Below are 16881 nucleotides of genomic sequence, written 5' to 3'. Positions count from 1 at the left end.
GATTCGCTGCCGCCGCGGCGGATCGCAGATATCCGGAGCGCAGGCGCAGAGAGAGTGGTGAGAAGTAGCAAGGCTGAGTGAGGTTGGGCTGGCGGTTCTCCTCCCGGGCTTAGGTAGCAGAAGGAGCAGGTGATTCGGCGGTTCAGCATCCGGCTCAGTGCCAGCTCGTGCACCGGTACGCGTTTTCTTCTATTCTTGGTCTAGTTTTAGTGCAGTGGCTGTCCACGAATGAAGTACCTACTGTGTGCCTGGAGCCTTGCAAACATTTTAGCATCTAATTTACAATCCAACCAGCCTGTATCAGAGGTGCTGTTTTCTCTGGTTTTTTTTCATGCCTCACCTATTGTTCATTGATGGTTAGGCTAGGTCCGCCTGACTCCAAAGCTCGCGCTTTCATTGCCAAGCTCAACGGGGTCCTTTGTTATATGCAGAGAAATCAGCTTCACAGTAGACAGTCACCTTTTCGATGTGGGCGTCACCACGCCATCTGGGAAACCTTTCCCATATGCTGTCTCTGGCTGGTGACCTTGAGAAGTCCTAAAGGAATTCATAAAGTTTAGGTCAAGTGAGCCTCCTCACCCTGCCTTGCAGCCACCATGGGACAGAACTTAACTAATTTCTTGAGGGAACTTGCCAGTGTGTCCCCAAGGGCCTGGGTGCGTAAAGCCTGTGCCCGAGTAGTGTCTGAAGAAGTCTGATGACTAGAGACTGAAGCTGTCCACATGGCAGAGTGAGGAGGAAGGGCTGCATGTCCCTACATGGCAGGACAGGGGTTCCTGTCCCCTCTGGGCTAGTTACACACCTTGGAGGATTGCAGCGTTGTCCTGACAGAACCTTACCTAACTGGGCTGTTTGGTGGCAAAAGGGTCCTCAGCAGAAACGGGCTAGAAATAGGGCCCCTGCAGTGGGACTTGGGGTCAAAATGGGGCATGGTGGAGATTCTCAGTGGAGGTCTCTGAAAAACTGGCAAAAGCATCTGTATTAGTCAGGGTTCTCCAGAGAAACAGAGACAACAGAATATGTATATACAGAGAGAGAAATTTGTCTTAAGAAATTGGCCCAGAGTGATTGCAGAGGCTTGACATAACCAAACTTGGGTGAGGTAGGCCAGCAGGGTGAAGACTCGGGGAAGAGTCCAAAGACAGTCAACTGGCAGAATCCCTTCTTGCTCAGAGGATGTCAGTCTTTGTTTTATTAAAGCCTTCAACTGGTTGGATGGGGCCCACCCACACTGTGGAAGGTAATCTGCTTTACTCAGAGTCCACAGATTTAAATGTTAATCTCGTCCCAAAAACACCTTCACAGAAACATCTAGAATAACGTTTGACCAAATTTCCAGGCACAGTGGACACATAAAGTTAACCATCACAGCATTCTAGGAGAGAAAAGAGTAGCTTTTGTTTGGACATCCTCCATGTTGGAGGAGACAACTCTATTGGACAGGCAAGAAAGATTTGCAAACAGCACCAGCTAAGTTAAAATAGCTTTTCGCCCCTTTATCTCTTATGGCTTTGGGCAGTTGAAAGCAGCCGTATGGAGAGGAAGTAGCCAGAAGGAGAGGAAGTAGACGAAAGAGGGATGAGGAGCAGATTACCTCCCCTTTTCCCAGCTCTATGTCTCAGAGTCTGGATCAGACCTAAGCTGGGGAAAAGGGAGAAGTTAGAAATTTGCATGTGAGATGGAAATTTTGACATCAGATTAGATGGTGTTTTTGTTTATTCATTATTTTTTCACGATATGAGGGGGTGTTTTCCCCTTGATTATTATGGATGATATTTCAAAATGGCATTCTTTCGGGGCGCCTGGGTGGCTCAGTCATTAAGAGTCTGCCTTCGGCTCAGGTCATGATCCCAGGGTCCTGGGATCAAGCCCCGCATCGGGCTCCCTGCTCGGCGGGAAGCCTGCTTCTCCCTCTCCTGCTCTCCCTGCTTGTGATCCTGCTCTCGCTCTCTCTCTCTCTGTCAAATAAATATATTTAAAAAAAAAATCTTTAAAATGGCATTCTTTCTGAGTCAGTTTTAGTGGAGGCACAAAGAGGGAGAAGAAAACAGTAAGTGCACAGTTTCCTTGCTCTCCAAAGCAGGTTCCTTAGAGAGTGTTAGACCTGACAACGAAATTGTCTCCAAACGAGTTTCATGACACTTAGCTCAATATCTAGTTCTAAGTATGAAAGGATTGAAATTGAAGAGGCCGAGAGAGAAAGGATTTCCTTGCAGAACATTGCTTACAACTTGTGGCTGAAGTTAAATAAGTATTAAAATAATTTATTTCAACAAGCATCTCCTTCTTCAGAACTCCCAGCTTGTTCTCTATGGAGTGTAGCACTTTCAGCTCTGCGTTAGATTGGGAGATTTACTTTCTTGTCTTAGTTCTCCTAGATTACAAGTACCTCAAAGAATTTCCTTCAGATTCATCTTGGTATTCCCTAACATGCCTAGTCAGTGTCTGGCTGACGTAGTGAGTCATGGGTGTTTGTTGAAAGAATGAATGAGAAAGCCGTTGACCTTAGCTTGAGGGCTGGTTCCCCGTGCCCACTTTTATAGTTAAACCCAGCACCAGAAGTGACGAGTACTGACTTTGTCACATAGCTCCTGTTCATAGTTCATTGCAGCTTTTTTTGTTACAGCCCAAACTGGAAACAACCAAAATGTCCTATGATATAGATGGATGGTTAAACTATGGTGTGTGGTTATTATTTTGTAATATATACATATATTAAGTCATTATGTTGTACACCTTAAACCTACGAAATTTGTATGCCAATTATATCTCAATAAAGCTGGGGGGAAAACCTATGGTACATCAAAGGACAAAATTACAGGATGGAGAACAGATTAATGGTTTCCGGAGATTAGGAAGGAGGGCGTGATTAGAGGTTGAGTATGTGGAGTATCTTACACAGAGCTCCTAAATCCTTTGGAATTTCCTGGGTGACAGGAACATCTTTTGTTCTAATGGGATGATTCTTAGTGGGCCCCTGGGTGGGGGCTGGTCACCAGAAACCCCAAGCCATGATTAGAAGCTTGGAACTTTAAGCCCCAACCTCCAAGGAGGGGAACGGGAGAGAAAACTGAGTTGATCATGCTTACGTGAGGAAGCATAAAGTCCCTAAAATGTGGGGTTCTCAGAACTTCCGGGGTAGTAAACAAGAACACATCCAGGGCGCCTGGGTGGCTCAGTTGGTTAAGCGACTGCCTTCGGCTCAGGTCATGATCCTAGAGTCCCTGGATCGAGTCCCCGCATCGGGCTCCCTGCTCCGCAGGGAGTCTGCTTCTCCCTCTGACCCTCCCCCCCTCTCATGTGCTCTCTCTCATTCTCTCTCAAATAAATAAATAAAATCTTTAAAAAAAAAAAAAAGAACACATCCATCCATGGGCTGGAAGGGTGGCACACCCAAACCATGGGACAGAAAGAAGTTCCTGTGTTCAGGACCTCACCCTATATAATTTTTCATCCGACTGCTCATTTGTACTTTAATAAACTTTGTAATCAATCAGTAATAGTAAGTCAAGCATTTTCCCAAGTTCTGTGAGCCTTTCTAGCAAATTGTCCAACCCAAGGAGGGGGTCATGGGAACTCCCAATGTGTAGCCAAGGTGGACAGAACTTGTGGGTAACCTGGGACCCATTTCTTAGGATTAGCATCTAAGGGAGGCAGTCTTATGACCCTGAGCCCTTAACCTGTGGGGTTAACTGCAGTTAGTGTCAGAATTGCGTTGAATTGCAGGACACTGAACTGCTGTCCACAGAGAAATGGAGCATTGTTTGCTACGGAACAGCCCACACATCTGGTGTCAGACGTGGTTGCAGCAGTGCAGAAACTGTTCCCAAATGCCCAACATCCTCGGCATCAGGGAAATCCAAATCAAAACCTCAATGAGATACCGCCTCACGCCAGTCAGAATGGCTAAAATTAACAAGTCAGGAAACGGCAGATGTTGGTGGGGATGCGGAGAAAGGGGAACCCTCCTACACTGTTGGTGGGAATGCACGCTGGTGCAGCCACTCTGGAAAACAGTACGGACTCAAAAAGTCAAAAATAGAGCTACCCTACGACCCAGCAATTGCACTACTAGGTATTTACCCCATAGATACAAATGTAGTGATCTGAAGGGGTACATGCACCCCAATGTTTATTTTTTTTTAAAGATTTTATTTATTTATTTGACAGAGAGAGATAGCGAGAGCAGGAACACAAGCAGGGGGAGCGGGAGAGGGAGAAGCAGGCTTCCCGCCGAGCAGGGAGCCCGATGCGGGGCTCGATCCCAGGACCCTGGGATCATGACCTGAGCTGAAGGCAGACGCTTAACGACTGAGCCACCTGGGCGCCCCACCCCAATGTTTATAGCAGCAATGTCCACAATAGCCAAACTGTGGAAAGAGCCTAGATGTCTATCAACAGGTGAATGGATAAAGAAAATGTGTATATATATGCAATGGAATATTACTCAGCCATCAAAAAAATGAGCTCTTGCCATTTGCAGCGATGTGGATGGAACTAGAGGGTATTATGCTAAGCGAAATAAATCAATCAGAGAAAGACAATTATCATATGATCTCACTGATATGAGGAATTTGAGAAACAAGACAGGATCATAGGGGAAGGGAGGGAAAAATGAAACAAGACGAAACCAGAGAGGGAGACAAACCATAAGAGACTCTTAATCTGAGGAAACAAACTGAGGGTTGCTGGAGTGGAGGGGGTTGGAGGGATGGGTAACCGGGTGATGGGCATTAAGGAGGGCAGGTGATGTAATGAGCACTGGGTGTTCTATGCAACTGATGAATCACTGAACTCTACCTCTGAAATTAATACACTGTATGTTAATTAGTTGAATTTAAATTAAAAAAATAATAAAAAACCTCTGTTTCCCACTCAGATAGTAAAAATAACTTACACCTGAGTCATCATAATTCACCTAATGCCTTGCCCAGACCTCTGAAGAAGCTCCAAGCACCATGCATTAAAACATAAAAACCACAGAGTACATACATATAAACACAGTAATTTGGTGTTTCTTTACCACCATCTGATAAGGTGCCTCTTTTTCTCAACAGTACCTAATGAGCAATTCCCCATGTCAATAAATCTAAATCTATAAATGGGGACAGATCCAAGTTTTAGAAGCCTGACGCTTACATAATTGCGGAGGGAGAACTCTTTAAAAAATTATCATTACAATACAACATCCCAGTGGCAGTATAATATCCAAAACTGGGGAAGTATGGCAGAGGGAAGTCAGATTGAGAAGAGACAGCAGTTTTAACCAATTACTCTTAGAATATCCTACCTTTGCAAATATTAGAATATCCTACCTTTGCAAATAATGAGGATAGTGATGTGAACACATGGCAAGAATCGCTCTCGGGGGCGCCTGGGTGGCTCAGTTGGTTAAGCGACTGCCTTCGGCTCAGGTCATGATCCTGGAGTCCCTGGATCGAGTCCCGCATCGGGCTCCCTGCTCGGCAGGGAGTCTGCTTCTCCCTCTCCCACTCCCCATTTGTGTTCCCTCTCTCGCTGTGTCTTTCTCTGTCAAATAAATAAATAAAATCTTTAAAAAAAAAAAAAAAAAAAGAATCGCTCTCGGGATCTTAGAAGGAGCCAGCGCAGGAAAGGGTCCCTGAGCTCAGGCTTCTTTCACATTGTGGCAAACCTGCCTTTGCCTCCATGATCAGTGGCTGCGTAGAATTGTATTATGTGGAGGTACAACATTTTATTGACTTGATTTCCTGTTTCAAACATTTGCTGTCATCAGTAACACCGTGATAACCATTCATGTGCTGACATTTTTGTGTGCGTGTCTGATTCTTTTCTTAAAAAGAATTCCAAAAAGCAAAATTTCTGAGCCAAATGGAATGGAAGCTTTTACTGCACGTTTCCATGTCATTAACCAGAACGTCATGCTGTTCACCACCAACCCATGCTGCCGTGTAGGACTAGGGCTAAATTCCTTTCAGTTCTGAGCTCTGCTCTCTGCATTGAGCTCCCCATCAGATTCGCTCTCCAGTCCTGGGTTTAGCAGGTCAGCTTCAGCTGGCAGACAGTTCTGCCCAGAACCTGAGTCCCCAGTCCCTTGGTTCAGTTCACAATTCCCTGGTTGTTGGGGATTCCTTCCCCAGCTCTAGTGTGCAGTCCCCATTTACTAGTCTTCTGGGTTAGTCCACGCTGAGAATTGCTGGTGGCGTGCACAGCAATTTCTCTTGGCCAGTCACAGTAACATTTCTTGGGTACTGTTGGTGTGCCGAGATGCATATGTTTGTCTTATTTTATGTAGATAAAGGCTATTGCTAACGGGGATCTCCAAAGCCAAAAAGCCACAAAAATTGGTGGGCACGGGTCGCGAACCTAAGAGCTATTAGAGCAATCGCCCCCAAACCCAAAGACTCCTGTGTTAGGATAAGTTGGTCATCAAACAGGTTAAATTGAACTACGTCACCCACCAGCCTCAAGAAAATTTCCATGAAACGAAGTACACTATAAAACACTGCACAACCCCCACCCAGCAGCACATCCCAATTAGGTATTAGTTTGGCCCCGAGAAACCCAAGGACTTAACCAAAAAGATCCTTAAACTCTGAAGAGTCAAATGTTCCACTTTCCAGCACACCTTTTCAGTCTGTTCTCAATGCAACAGCTATCGTGAACCCGATGGTGCCATTTCTCTGTCCGCCTCTGCAAGACCTTCCCATTTTGCTCAGAGACTAAGACCAAGTCCTTGCAATGGCTTATGAGGCCCCACATGGCCTGGCTCCCTGTCAGCTTCTGACTTTAGCTCCTACCTCTCTCTCTCAACCACCTGCTGTAGCCACACTGGCCTCCTCCCTGTTCCTCTCATACCTGGCTCTTTGCCATCTTTGTTCCTTCTACCAGGAAGGACTTCCCCCCCATAATTCTGCTTGGCTCATACCTTCACTTCCTTTTGCCTTGGTACTTCTTCAAATAATAGACTGTGTGACTTTACAGTTGTTTATCTGGTTTCATCCCCCCTCCCTCCCTCCTGCTGACTTGTAAACTGTGAGGACAGGTACTTTGATCTCGTTTGGGTCTTGTGCTGTCTCAGTGCCTGGATCAGTGTCTGGCGTGATGGGCCAGCCTTCAGTAGAGGCTTTCTGAATAACTGAACGTCGGCCACTGCAAGGATTAATATTATTCTGAAAACCACCTTCTTGTCTTTATTAGAAATCAGTATTTATCCTTTTGTTCTAGAACTTCGATCAGATTTGTTATGAACTGTATTATGCAGACAGTACATCCTATCCCCGAATTAAATGACAAAGCACTTTATATTAGCTGATGGTGGTGGATACAGTGACCAGATCCTCTCTATAATAACTTGATGTTTCCCTTGGCTGGTGTAGGGACCAAAGGCAGGCTGCCACAAAATGTGCCATGTGGGTATATTGACTATTTTAAATAAAAGTTACTTAAGAAACAACTTCTGCAGGGACACTAAGACCCTCCTCTGTACCCCTGACAGGGTTACTGAACCCGCGATCGAGCTGCTCACCTCAGGACCGTCCAATAAGTTGAGTGACAAGTTGTTGAAGCAAGGCATACAATTTATTTGAGAAAGCCCACTAGCCAAGAAGATGGCAGGCTAATGTCCCAGACAACCAACCATCTTACCACCTCCATGCAGGGGAGGAATTTTAAAGGTGAAAGGAAGGAGAAATCAGCCTCAAAGTTTAAGCACATAAAATCAAAGGTTGATTATAATTCTTGAGAGAAGATTTTAGGCTCTAATTGCGGGGTTATCTGTCTGCCTTGACCAAGTCCTTGGTTGCAGTCACTGGGTTGTCACCTGCTTTTGGGTTGGTATCAGTTGCATTTTTTAAGTTCCTTATAGAGCTTTAAACAATATCGATTATTACCTTGGGTACAGTTTAAGCTCTAGATTGTGTTTGAGAGTTACAGGCAGGTATGTTAACGTAGTTTGCTCTGTGTTGTAGGTAAAGGTTTCTTATGTAGAGATTACCTTACTTTCAAACAATTCAAGGCAAGAAGAGAAGGGAGGCCTTCAAAGTGACAATGGTTTTGAGACAGAGCAGGGACTGGATTTGGGTCCCCTCAATCCTGACGCCCAGCATTCCTGGATAGCAGAAACCCTATGCCCCTTGAGCAGCGTATCTTGCAGGAATGTGGAAGCAGGATGCCTACCAAAGAGGGGACTTGACTAGGAAGCCTGGCAAAGACCCAACCAAACCAGTCTGCACCGAGGTTGACCCCAACACTGACTTTCCACCAATGTTATCCCTCATTATAATACTAAAAATCACACCCAGGGGTGGAGATTTAACATGCTCATGAGACACACGATGCATGACAAAGCATGCTCTGTCCAGTGCACCTGCATACTCAACTTCTTGTATCTCTCCCCGCTATATGCTTAGATGTCACTCCTTTCCCACCTTGGCCTCTTTAAAAACTTTCCCTGGCCTTTGTTCAGCCTGAAGGATCCTTTCTTTCGTGCTGTCTCCTTGTTGCTCGAGCATAAGCCCCAATAAATCCCTTGCCTGGGGCACCTGGGTGGCTCAGTGGGTTAAGCGTCTGCCTTCGGCTCCGGTCATGATCTCAGGGTCCGGGGATTGAGTCCCGCATCGGGCTCCCTACTCAGCGGGGAGTCTGCTTCTCCCTCTCCCTCTGGTGCTCCCCCTGCTTGTGTTCCCTCTCTTGCTGTCTCTCTCTCTCTGTCAAATAAATAAATGACATTTTTTAAAAATAAATAAAACCCTTGCCTAGAACTTCCATGGCACAAGTACACTATGAAAGCACACATGAGTGTGTCTTTCCACAATGCCAACTTTATTCAATTACAAAGCAAAGTTAATGCAATTATGAAGTAGGTTCAGGATTCCAAACTCAATGACATTTAACTATGTGGTTACTTTGGCTTCTTAACACGGCACACAAAGCAAAGTATAAGATACAACAAACAAGATAGGACAAGAGGTAAAAAGTTAATGAACAAGAGGCACCTGGGTGGCTCAGTGGGTTGAGCCTCCAACTCTTGGTTTTGGCTTAGGTCACAATCTCAGGGCTGTTGGATCAAACCCCACATCAAGCCCCACATGGAGGCCTGTGTCGGGCTCCATGCTCAGCTGGGTGTCTGCTTGAGAATTCTTTCTCTGTCTCCGTCTGCCCTTCCCTGCATTTGCCCTCTCGTGCTCTTGTGCTCTCTTTCTCTCAAATAAATAATCTTAAAAAAAAAAAAAGGGGGTGTACCCAGTTTGCTACAAAAATCCTCCCCTTTTTAGGGCGCCTGAGTGGCTCAGTCGTTAAGCGTCTGCCTTCGGCTCAGGTCATGATCCCAGGGTCCTGGGATCGAGCCCCGCATCGGGCTCCCTGCTCGGCGGGAAGTCTTCTTCTCCCTCTCCCACTCCCACTGCTTGTGTTCCCTCTTTCGCTGTGTCTCTCTCTGTCAAATAAATAAATAAAATCTTAAAAAAAAAAATCCTCCCCTTTTCAAGGGATTTAATCAGTCTTGGACCCTGGCAGACTTCTGGCTCTGCTAGTTCTCAGTTCTGGATGTGTCATCAGCCTGTGCTGGTTTTGGGTGATGTCTGGTCTTAGAGGCAACGCCCTTGGCTGCTGACATTACTGCTTGACATGAGTGGCTCATCTTGCTCTCTACATCCAATCCCCCCCCCCCCCCCAGTCAATTTCTATTACTTGGCCAGCCCCAAAACCTGAGTAACAATTCTTGTTTTGGTTTCCAGTTTCGGTTTCCAGTTCTGGTTTCCAGTTTCGGTTTCCAGTTTCCAGTAAGCAAAACCTATCTCATTGGCTGTGCTCCAGTCAAAGAGGGAGTTGTTATAAATATCCAGAGTCAGATCTTCTGGAAAACACATCCAAGCTCAGACTTTGGAGTCTATTACATAGAAAATCTGCTTCTAGGTAAGACAGGGAGGGGTGGACAGAGGCTGCTCTCTCTTCCGTGGCCTCCAGCCTCTGGTGGGTGGTGGGCTCAGTGCATGCAAGGGAAGCCCATGTGAATCTGCTCCCAGAAGGCTCTTTTGTTTTTCATGAGGTCAGTCAGGAGGGAGGGAAGGGAACTCTAGCCCACACCTGCCCTTTGGCTGTGGGACTCTGGGATGATAAGCCGTGTTCAAGCCTGGGTGGAAGTGGGCTAAGCAGAGGAAAAAGACAAGTGTCAGGAGGAACCAAATCAGAGACATTCCAAGCCCAGGCTTTGGAAGCAGCTGGACTTGGGGCAAATCACTTGCCCGCTCTGTGCCAGAGGCCTTTGCTCATCTATAAAATGGGGATAGTAATCTCTTTGTTCTCATTGTCTTAAGTGAGGATGATGGGGGATCGCTGAGCCCACCAGTCGAGAAAGAAGTCTTGAGACGTTTTATGGTGCAAAAAGGTGTTATTTCATAGCACAGGGACAGGACCCATAGGCAGGAAGAGCTGCACGGGATTGGGAGGAGTGACTGATTATTATATACTTTTTAATAAGTGGGGATAGGGATAGTATAAGTCTCTAAGGAGTTTGGAAGCAAGGCTTTCAGGACCTCGAGGGACTAGCTGCTGTTAAGCTAGGGTTACTTTTAGTCTGTAATAAAACAAACATGAAGGCATTGAGGCAGCTATGAATTCCTGGAGTCATGTCATGCTGCACATTTCAGGTATCTATCAGTGAGCTACAAGCTGTAAGGAGATTGAATTTAAGCTACGTTTTTCTTGCCTTTGTTTCCCTCGTCGGGGATGGCATGAGAACAGGAACCCAGAGAAACTTGACGACAGTGTGTGCCTTAAAACATAATTGGTTCTTATTTCCTAATTCTGGTGCCTTTTAAACAGCTCTCTGGAGGGACACCTGGGTGGCTCAGTTGGTTAAGCGTCTGCCTTGGGCTCCGGTCATGATCTCAGGGTCCTGGGATCGAGCCCCGCATCGGGCTCCCTGCTCAGCGGGGAGCGTGCTTCTCCCTCTCCCTCTGCTGCTCCCCCTGCTTGTGCTCTCTCTCTCTCTGCCAAATAAATAAAAATCTTAAAAAAAAAAAAAATAAACTGCTCTGTGGAAACTTAAGAAAGTCCCAGAAAGAGCTAAGAAGTTGGCACTGCAGTTTGGGAGGTGGGAGGAAGGAAGCAGCCCGCCTGGAGAAAGAAAGGCCACTTCCTACCCTCCCTTAATCCTTTCCAGGACCCTTTCCTGACCTGCTGCCCTGACAAGCTCAGAGCGGTCTCTCTGTCCCCATTGGAGCCCCTCGAGTTTTTCAAAGTTGTGGGCATGACCCCCACTTCGGGTGTCCCCTCCCCCCATCAAAGCTCCACCCCGTTCAAAAAGAAATAAGCCCACATTGGAGTCATTTGCCCCCCCACCACAGCACACCAAGACTTCATCACAATGTCAACCTCTCCCAGGAAGGTGACCTTTTGAAAGTCCACCTGAAAATAAATATAAAAAAAAAATTAAAAAAAAATAAAAAAATAAAAAATAAAAATAATAAAAATAATAAATAAATAAATAAATAAATAAATAAATAAATAAATAAATAAAAATTAAAAAAAAAGAAAGTCCACCTGACATGTCCGGCTCAGCACTAGTGAGGTCGTCTGCCACCTGCATTTCTCCCTGGTGTCCTGGCCTGAAGCAATCCTTTCTTTTCTTTTGCTGTTGATGCCTTACCTCACCTTTTCCTTCTTAGGAAAGCCTTCATTTTTGCGTAGCTTCTCAGAGCATCTCTCTGCTTGCTGCATGGACTGCTGCCCTGTGACCAGGGGGCAGGGGGCAGGGTGCAAGAGCATCAGGCTCAGCCACTCGCCGCTGACAAAATCCAAAGGCAGAGAGAGAGAGAGCAGGGGTGACACAAGAAAGGGATTTATTTTAGTGAGGCCAACGCAGGGAAGACAGTGGACCAGTGTCCCAAAGGCTGTCTCCAAAGTGCTGAAAATATTGCCAGGTTTACATAAGGAAAATGTGGGACAAAATCGGTGCGTACTGCAGATGGGCAGTGAAGGTCATTGCCTTGGGTCTTTATTGCTGGGGAGTGGAGGGGTAGTTTCGGTTCCCACCGTGGGAGGCTTGGCCCGCCCAGGCTCCTGCCTGAGTTAAAAAATAAGCTGTAAGAGGAACCTAGTCAATTAGAAAGGAAAACTGAGGTCGAAATGGAGGTGTTGAAATCCTTTCAGCCCGATATGTGCATGATTTGCTGAATAAAGCCAATCAGATCCTCACATTTTCTTGGGTTGAATTTTGTCAACAGCCGTCTCTGCAGATTAGACTCAGGTTGATGCTTGTCACTTTCTGCGCCATGGAATTCTTCCCAGTAGCCACTTCAGTGTCTTCCCTGGCTTCTAAGGTAATGGGGTCCAAAGTAATGTCAGTGAGCCTGGCCAAAGCCACAGAGGTGGTGTCCGTAGGTGAGTGCTCCCAGAGGGGCTGGTGGGGGGGCGAGGAGATGGATGGGGAGGGACAGAGTCCACTTCTAGCTTCACCTCCTTGGTTTTCACTGACGTGTCCTGATTTTAACAAAATTCTTCAGTTTGGGCCCATTTTCTTCATTAGTTTGTGTGAGCGCCCTCTCCAGTCTTAGCTATTTATTCTCGCTGTTTATCTTCCCTTTTGCCTCTGTTATATAACAAGAATTCAATCGAGTACATTTTAAAGATCTAACTGGCTTTATCAGTAGTCAGTTTATTAATTTGGCCAGCTTCCCAGTTAGCAAGGAGAGGGGAGCCCCAAAGGGCTACAGAAAATTCAAGTTTTTAAAAGGTAGAGAGCAGTAAAAAAGAAATTATTAGGAGAGAAACCATTGTTTTAGGCAAGGTCACCCTCCTAAGGAGAATGGACAGGGCCCCTCAGTAAATTCCCTAGTGCTCTCTGGGAAATCCCATGTTGACTGGTTAAGGGTTATATTCCTGGGGGACTGAAACTGCTGTCAGGTTAGGTATTAAGTCTTGGTTTACACTTGGGGCCTTAACGGAAGTGACGCCATTTTGGGCCTGTGATTTTCTTTTTTAACCGCCCCCCCCCCCCCAGCCTTCATTAACTCCCTCCCTCAAAGTCAACCTTTCTGATATGCTTAATGTGTATCTGTTTTTCATATGTATTTTTGCAAAATGGGTGTTAGCTTTCTGTTTGCAGGTGTTTTAATTTATGTATAGAATAGTATGCTGCCGACCTCATTGTATTGCTTTTTCCACCCTGAGAACTATGTTTTTGAAATTGTCAGGGTCACCAAGTGAGTATTTAGTGCTGGCTTCCAATTGTTGCAAACACTGCCACTTAGCTGTCACTCTCCTGGTGCAGACACCCAGGGCCCTCCCTCCTTCCCCAGCACAAACAGCAGCATAGTATGGAATGGGGAGGACGGGGCCTCGACCCTGTGCACTCACCCTCTGTTCTTTCTCAGGACTCACCCTGTCATCCACAGCTGCTCTGAGCCAGGCCACAACTTCCCTGGGATCCCTGCTGGGGACACTGAAAGCCTCCTGCCTGCTGGGATCCCCTATGGTGAACTTGACTGTTTTCAAGGTTGGAGGTAACTGGCCCTGGGTAACCCAATACATGCAAGTTTGACAAGGAAGTCAGGGAGTCCATGAAGGCTTATTGCAGTCTGAAAAGATTTGCTGAACAATATGAGAAAGTTATGTAATCTCCCACTAAGAAAACATTGACCCTGAACTGACATCCTTGTTCAGAGAGCGTGGCATCCTGTTCCTTCGCCTTGACCAACACCAAGCCCTAAACCACTCTGCCAAGTATCCCTCGTTCACCCAAGAAGGGATGCAGGGCAGCATGCCTGCTTTGCCACATCTGTAGGGGTGTGTTTGTTTTTGTTTCATTTTGTTTTGTTTATTTTAAACAAATCAGGCTTGGATGGCAGAGAGAAAGAGAAAGATTCATTTCTGCTCTCCCCACAAACAGCCCCCCATCGACCAAGCCACACACAGATTGAAAAAAAACACTCTATGTGATAACTGGGTTTTCTGGAACGAGGACCTCAAACCCTGTCTCCAGATAACTCCAGGTTAAAAAAGCATGCAAATCCATTTGGGACAAGTCATTCGAGTCTGGAATCAGACTCCCTAGCAATCCTTGCCAAGCTCAGGGCTGCAGGGTCCCCTTCCCCAGAAATCCCCCATGTCTGAATGAAGCAGGGAAGCCTCAGGTGAGGTCATTTCTTCCCGTCTCCAACATGGGCAGCGCCATCACCCTAGGTGGGCTGTAGGTTCAGGGAGCCAGGGGGAGGCCAGTATGGATCCACTCACAGAATGTTCTTTGGTTTCTAGCCAAAGCTGCAGCAGCTGTGATAGGAGGAGGTGAGTCTCTGCAGGGAAGGGGTTCAAGTCCTTATCTGGCCCCCCCAAGCCTGGGAGCAACCATCCTTGTCCAGGCCTTGTACAGATGTTGGGGAGGAGGTGAATCCATGGAGATGGGCAGGAAGCCAGGAACAGGAAACAAGCAGCAAGGAGCTTGGACCCATGGGTGTCATGGAAACTGCACAATGGACACAGTCCCAGCAGGGTCCCCATCTCCTCTCACACAGGACATTCACTGTGTGACCCTGGGTGTGTCTTTGAACTCTTCCGAACTCCTGTTTCCTCTCTGAGAAATGGGCCATGCCCGTAGTCTCTCCTGAGCTCAGAGTTCACCCCCTTGCCTGGCCCCCCTCCCCCGCTGAAGCCCCCTGAGCCTGATTGAGTGTGTGTGGGGGGGTCCCTTCCCCTGAGCCCTCCTCTTAACCCAGCTCCTCCCCCCACAGCCCTGTCCACGGCGGCCGTGCCCGCCATGCTGAACGCCGTGGGCTTCACCGGGGCCGGGATCGCCGCCTCCTCGCTGGCGGCCAAGATGATGTCCGTGGCTGCCGTTGCCAACGGGGGCGGGGTCGCCGCCGGCAGCCTGGTGGCCACGCTGCAGTCCGTGGGTAAGTGTCCCCGGCGGGGCTTGCTGTGCAGCGTGAGGAGGACAAGAGCCTCAGGACCCAGCCCAGATCTTAGCCTCACCTACCCTCAGTCTCTGTCCCTAAGTGTCACCCTCCAGGTTCTCTCTGGGAGGTGCAGGAGGGAGGGACGGAACCCTGGCCTGGGGTGTGCAGGCTTCAGGCTGGCTATCCGCAGTGGGTTGGCTGGGTGCCTCAGGGATGTGTGCCTCACCTGGGCTCAGCCTTTTTCCCTGGAGAGTGACAGCTCCCGGTTCTGGCTTTCTCCATTGGAGTGCATGCCCCAGGGCTGCAGGCCCCTGCCCTCCCAAGGCAGAGATCCTGAGGGCTTTGGGAAACAGGAGGGTGCTGACTGGGGTTCCGGGGCCTCAGACCCTCCCGAGGGGCCCTGAAGTCTTTGACCTCACGGTTTTGTCCCACGGAGCTGGCCCAGTTCTGCAGCTCTGAAGAGCTTGGCTCCTTCCCACTCTGCTCACCCTCTGCTTCTCCCCTAGGAGCAGCTGGACTCTCACTGTCATCCAAAATCATCCTGGGCTCCACAGGGACAGTGCTCGTGTCCCGCATGGTGGGCCTGTAATAGTTTCCCGCCTCTCCGCCTGCAGAGAAGAGCCCTGCCGCCACCGGCCCGCCCGATGCAGGGAGGGACCAACCCTGGGTGACAACTGTACCCTGAGGAAAATAAGGAATAAAAATTGTTATTGCAGCCCCTCCTGAATCCCTTCCTTCCGGCTTGAAGTCAGGGGGTCGGGTCACTCCTCTTTCCCAGTCTTATGGTCAGAGTGACATGGCGTAGGGGTGCAGTCAGCTGGGATGGGCCAAAATGTGCAGACCGGTGGCTGCCCCTGCCCAGCTTGTGACTCTGTGTGTGACTCGGGGTAGGCCACCTCCTCTGTGGCCTTCATTTGTCCCTCTCAGCATGGGGAGTTGGTTCAAATGACCTCAAAGATCTCAGCCAGGGTGGGTGTTTGGCTCAGTTCCTGGGCAGTCAGGAACCGGGTGGGGGCTGGGGGCCGGCGAGCGAGGGCATCCCTCCAAGCTGCAGGTCTAATGGCTCTGTCCTAAGTGGCCTGGCTCAGAAGGCCCAGGCCCCATGAGTCACTGCTCCATCCTCAAGTTAAAGTCCACCGTCCAGCCCTTGCTGTTCTCCTCAGCAGCTAGAAGGGAAATCTAGTTTGCCGGGGGCTCTGACCTTTCTAATTCATGGCCCTAGTCCCTAAATGTCATCCTCCCAGAACAAGATCTTAGAGAAACTTCTCTTCGCTAGGATGGCTTCCAACTCGGAGCATGGGAAAACTGGCTTATGTGCTGATTTGCTCCTCCTTTCCACAACTCTTGGGGCACATGCTGTGGGTCAAGCCTGGCCAGGTGCTAGGGAACTTGCTGGGGAACTTGGACTTTTTCTAGACAGCTGGGAGAGTCTGCTGGGGGGATGGACCAACAGGTAGACAGCCATCGATGCTGTGCTCTGGTTAAGTGCCATGCCAGAGGCCAGCCCAGGGCTCCGGGGCCCAGCAGAAGGCATGGAAAGTCTTAGTCTGCTATAACAAAAAGCCTATAAACTGGGTGGTTTATAAGTAACAGAAATGTATTTTTCACAGTTCCAGAAGCTGGGAAGTCAGAGATCAAGGCACTGGCAGCCCTAGGTTGCTGGTGAGAAGTTGTTTCTTCGAGGGCCCCTTTTTGCTGTGCCCTCACGTCATGGAAGGGCAAGAGCTCCCTCTGGCCTCCTTTGTAAGGGCACTAATCCCACCCAGGAAGGCTCCACCCTCATGATCTCAGCATCTCCCAAAGGTCCCACCTCCTGATACCATCATCTTGGGAGTTAGGACTGCACCCTGAAATTTGGGGTACACAAACATTCATACCATAGCAGGCATATTGGCATATCATAGAAGTTTGGGTTCTATCCTGAGGGTTATGGAGAGACAAGGGTTTCCAACATGATATTGACCCAATCGCAGACCTGCACCCCTGCACACTCTGTCCTCAGTGCTGT

General features: G+C 48.1%; 1 protein-coding gene across 4 annotated transcripts; it reads left to right on the top strand.

The window, feature by feature from the left end:
• Window positions 1-80: 80 nt before the first annotated feature.
• On the top strand, window positions 81-15593 carry LOC118002089 (interferon alpha-inducible protein 27, mitochondrial-like). Of its 4 annotated transcripts, none has more exons than XM_034992372.1 (6): window positions 81-175; window positions 12207-12363; window positions 13356-13484; window positions 14236-14265; window positions 14709-14870; window positions 15380-15593. In XM_034992372.1, exons 2-6 carry the CDS (start codon window positions 12234-12236, stop codon window positions 15460-15462), a joined length of 534 nt encoding a protein of 177 aa, XP_034848263.1. In that variant the 5' UTR covers window positions 81-175; window positions 12207-12233; the 3' UTR covers window positions 15463-15593. The 4 variants fall into 4 exon arrangements, with proteins under 4 accessions (XP_034848263.1, XP_034848264.1, XP_034848262.1 ...); XM_034992373.1 differs by lacking the exon at window positions 81-175 and adding an exon at window positions 9760-9894 and having other exon boundaries at window positions 13377-13484; XM_034992371.1 differs by lacking the exon at window positions 81-175 and adding an exon at window positions 9766-9894.
• The last annotated feature ends 1288 nt before the right edge of the window (window positions 15594-16881 follow it).

The sequence above is a fragment of the Mirounga leonina genome, unplaced genomic scaffold (assembly GCF_011800145.1).
Source record: "Mirounga leonina isolate KUSES-001 unplaced genomic scaffold, KU_Mleo_1.0 Mir_82, whole genome shotgun sequence".
Classification (NCBI taxonomy): domain Eukaryota; kingdom Metazoa; phylum Chordata; class Mammalia; order Carnivora; family Phocidae; genus Mirounga; species Mirounga leonina.
The sequence above is the reverse complement of the archived record's forward strand: the minus strand, read 5'-3'. Positions and strand labels throughout refer to the sequence as shown.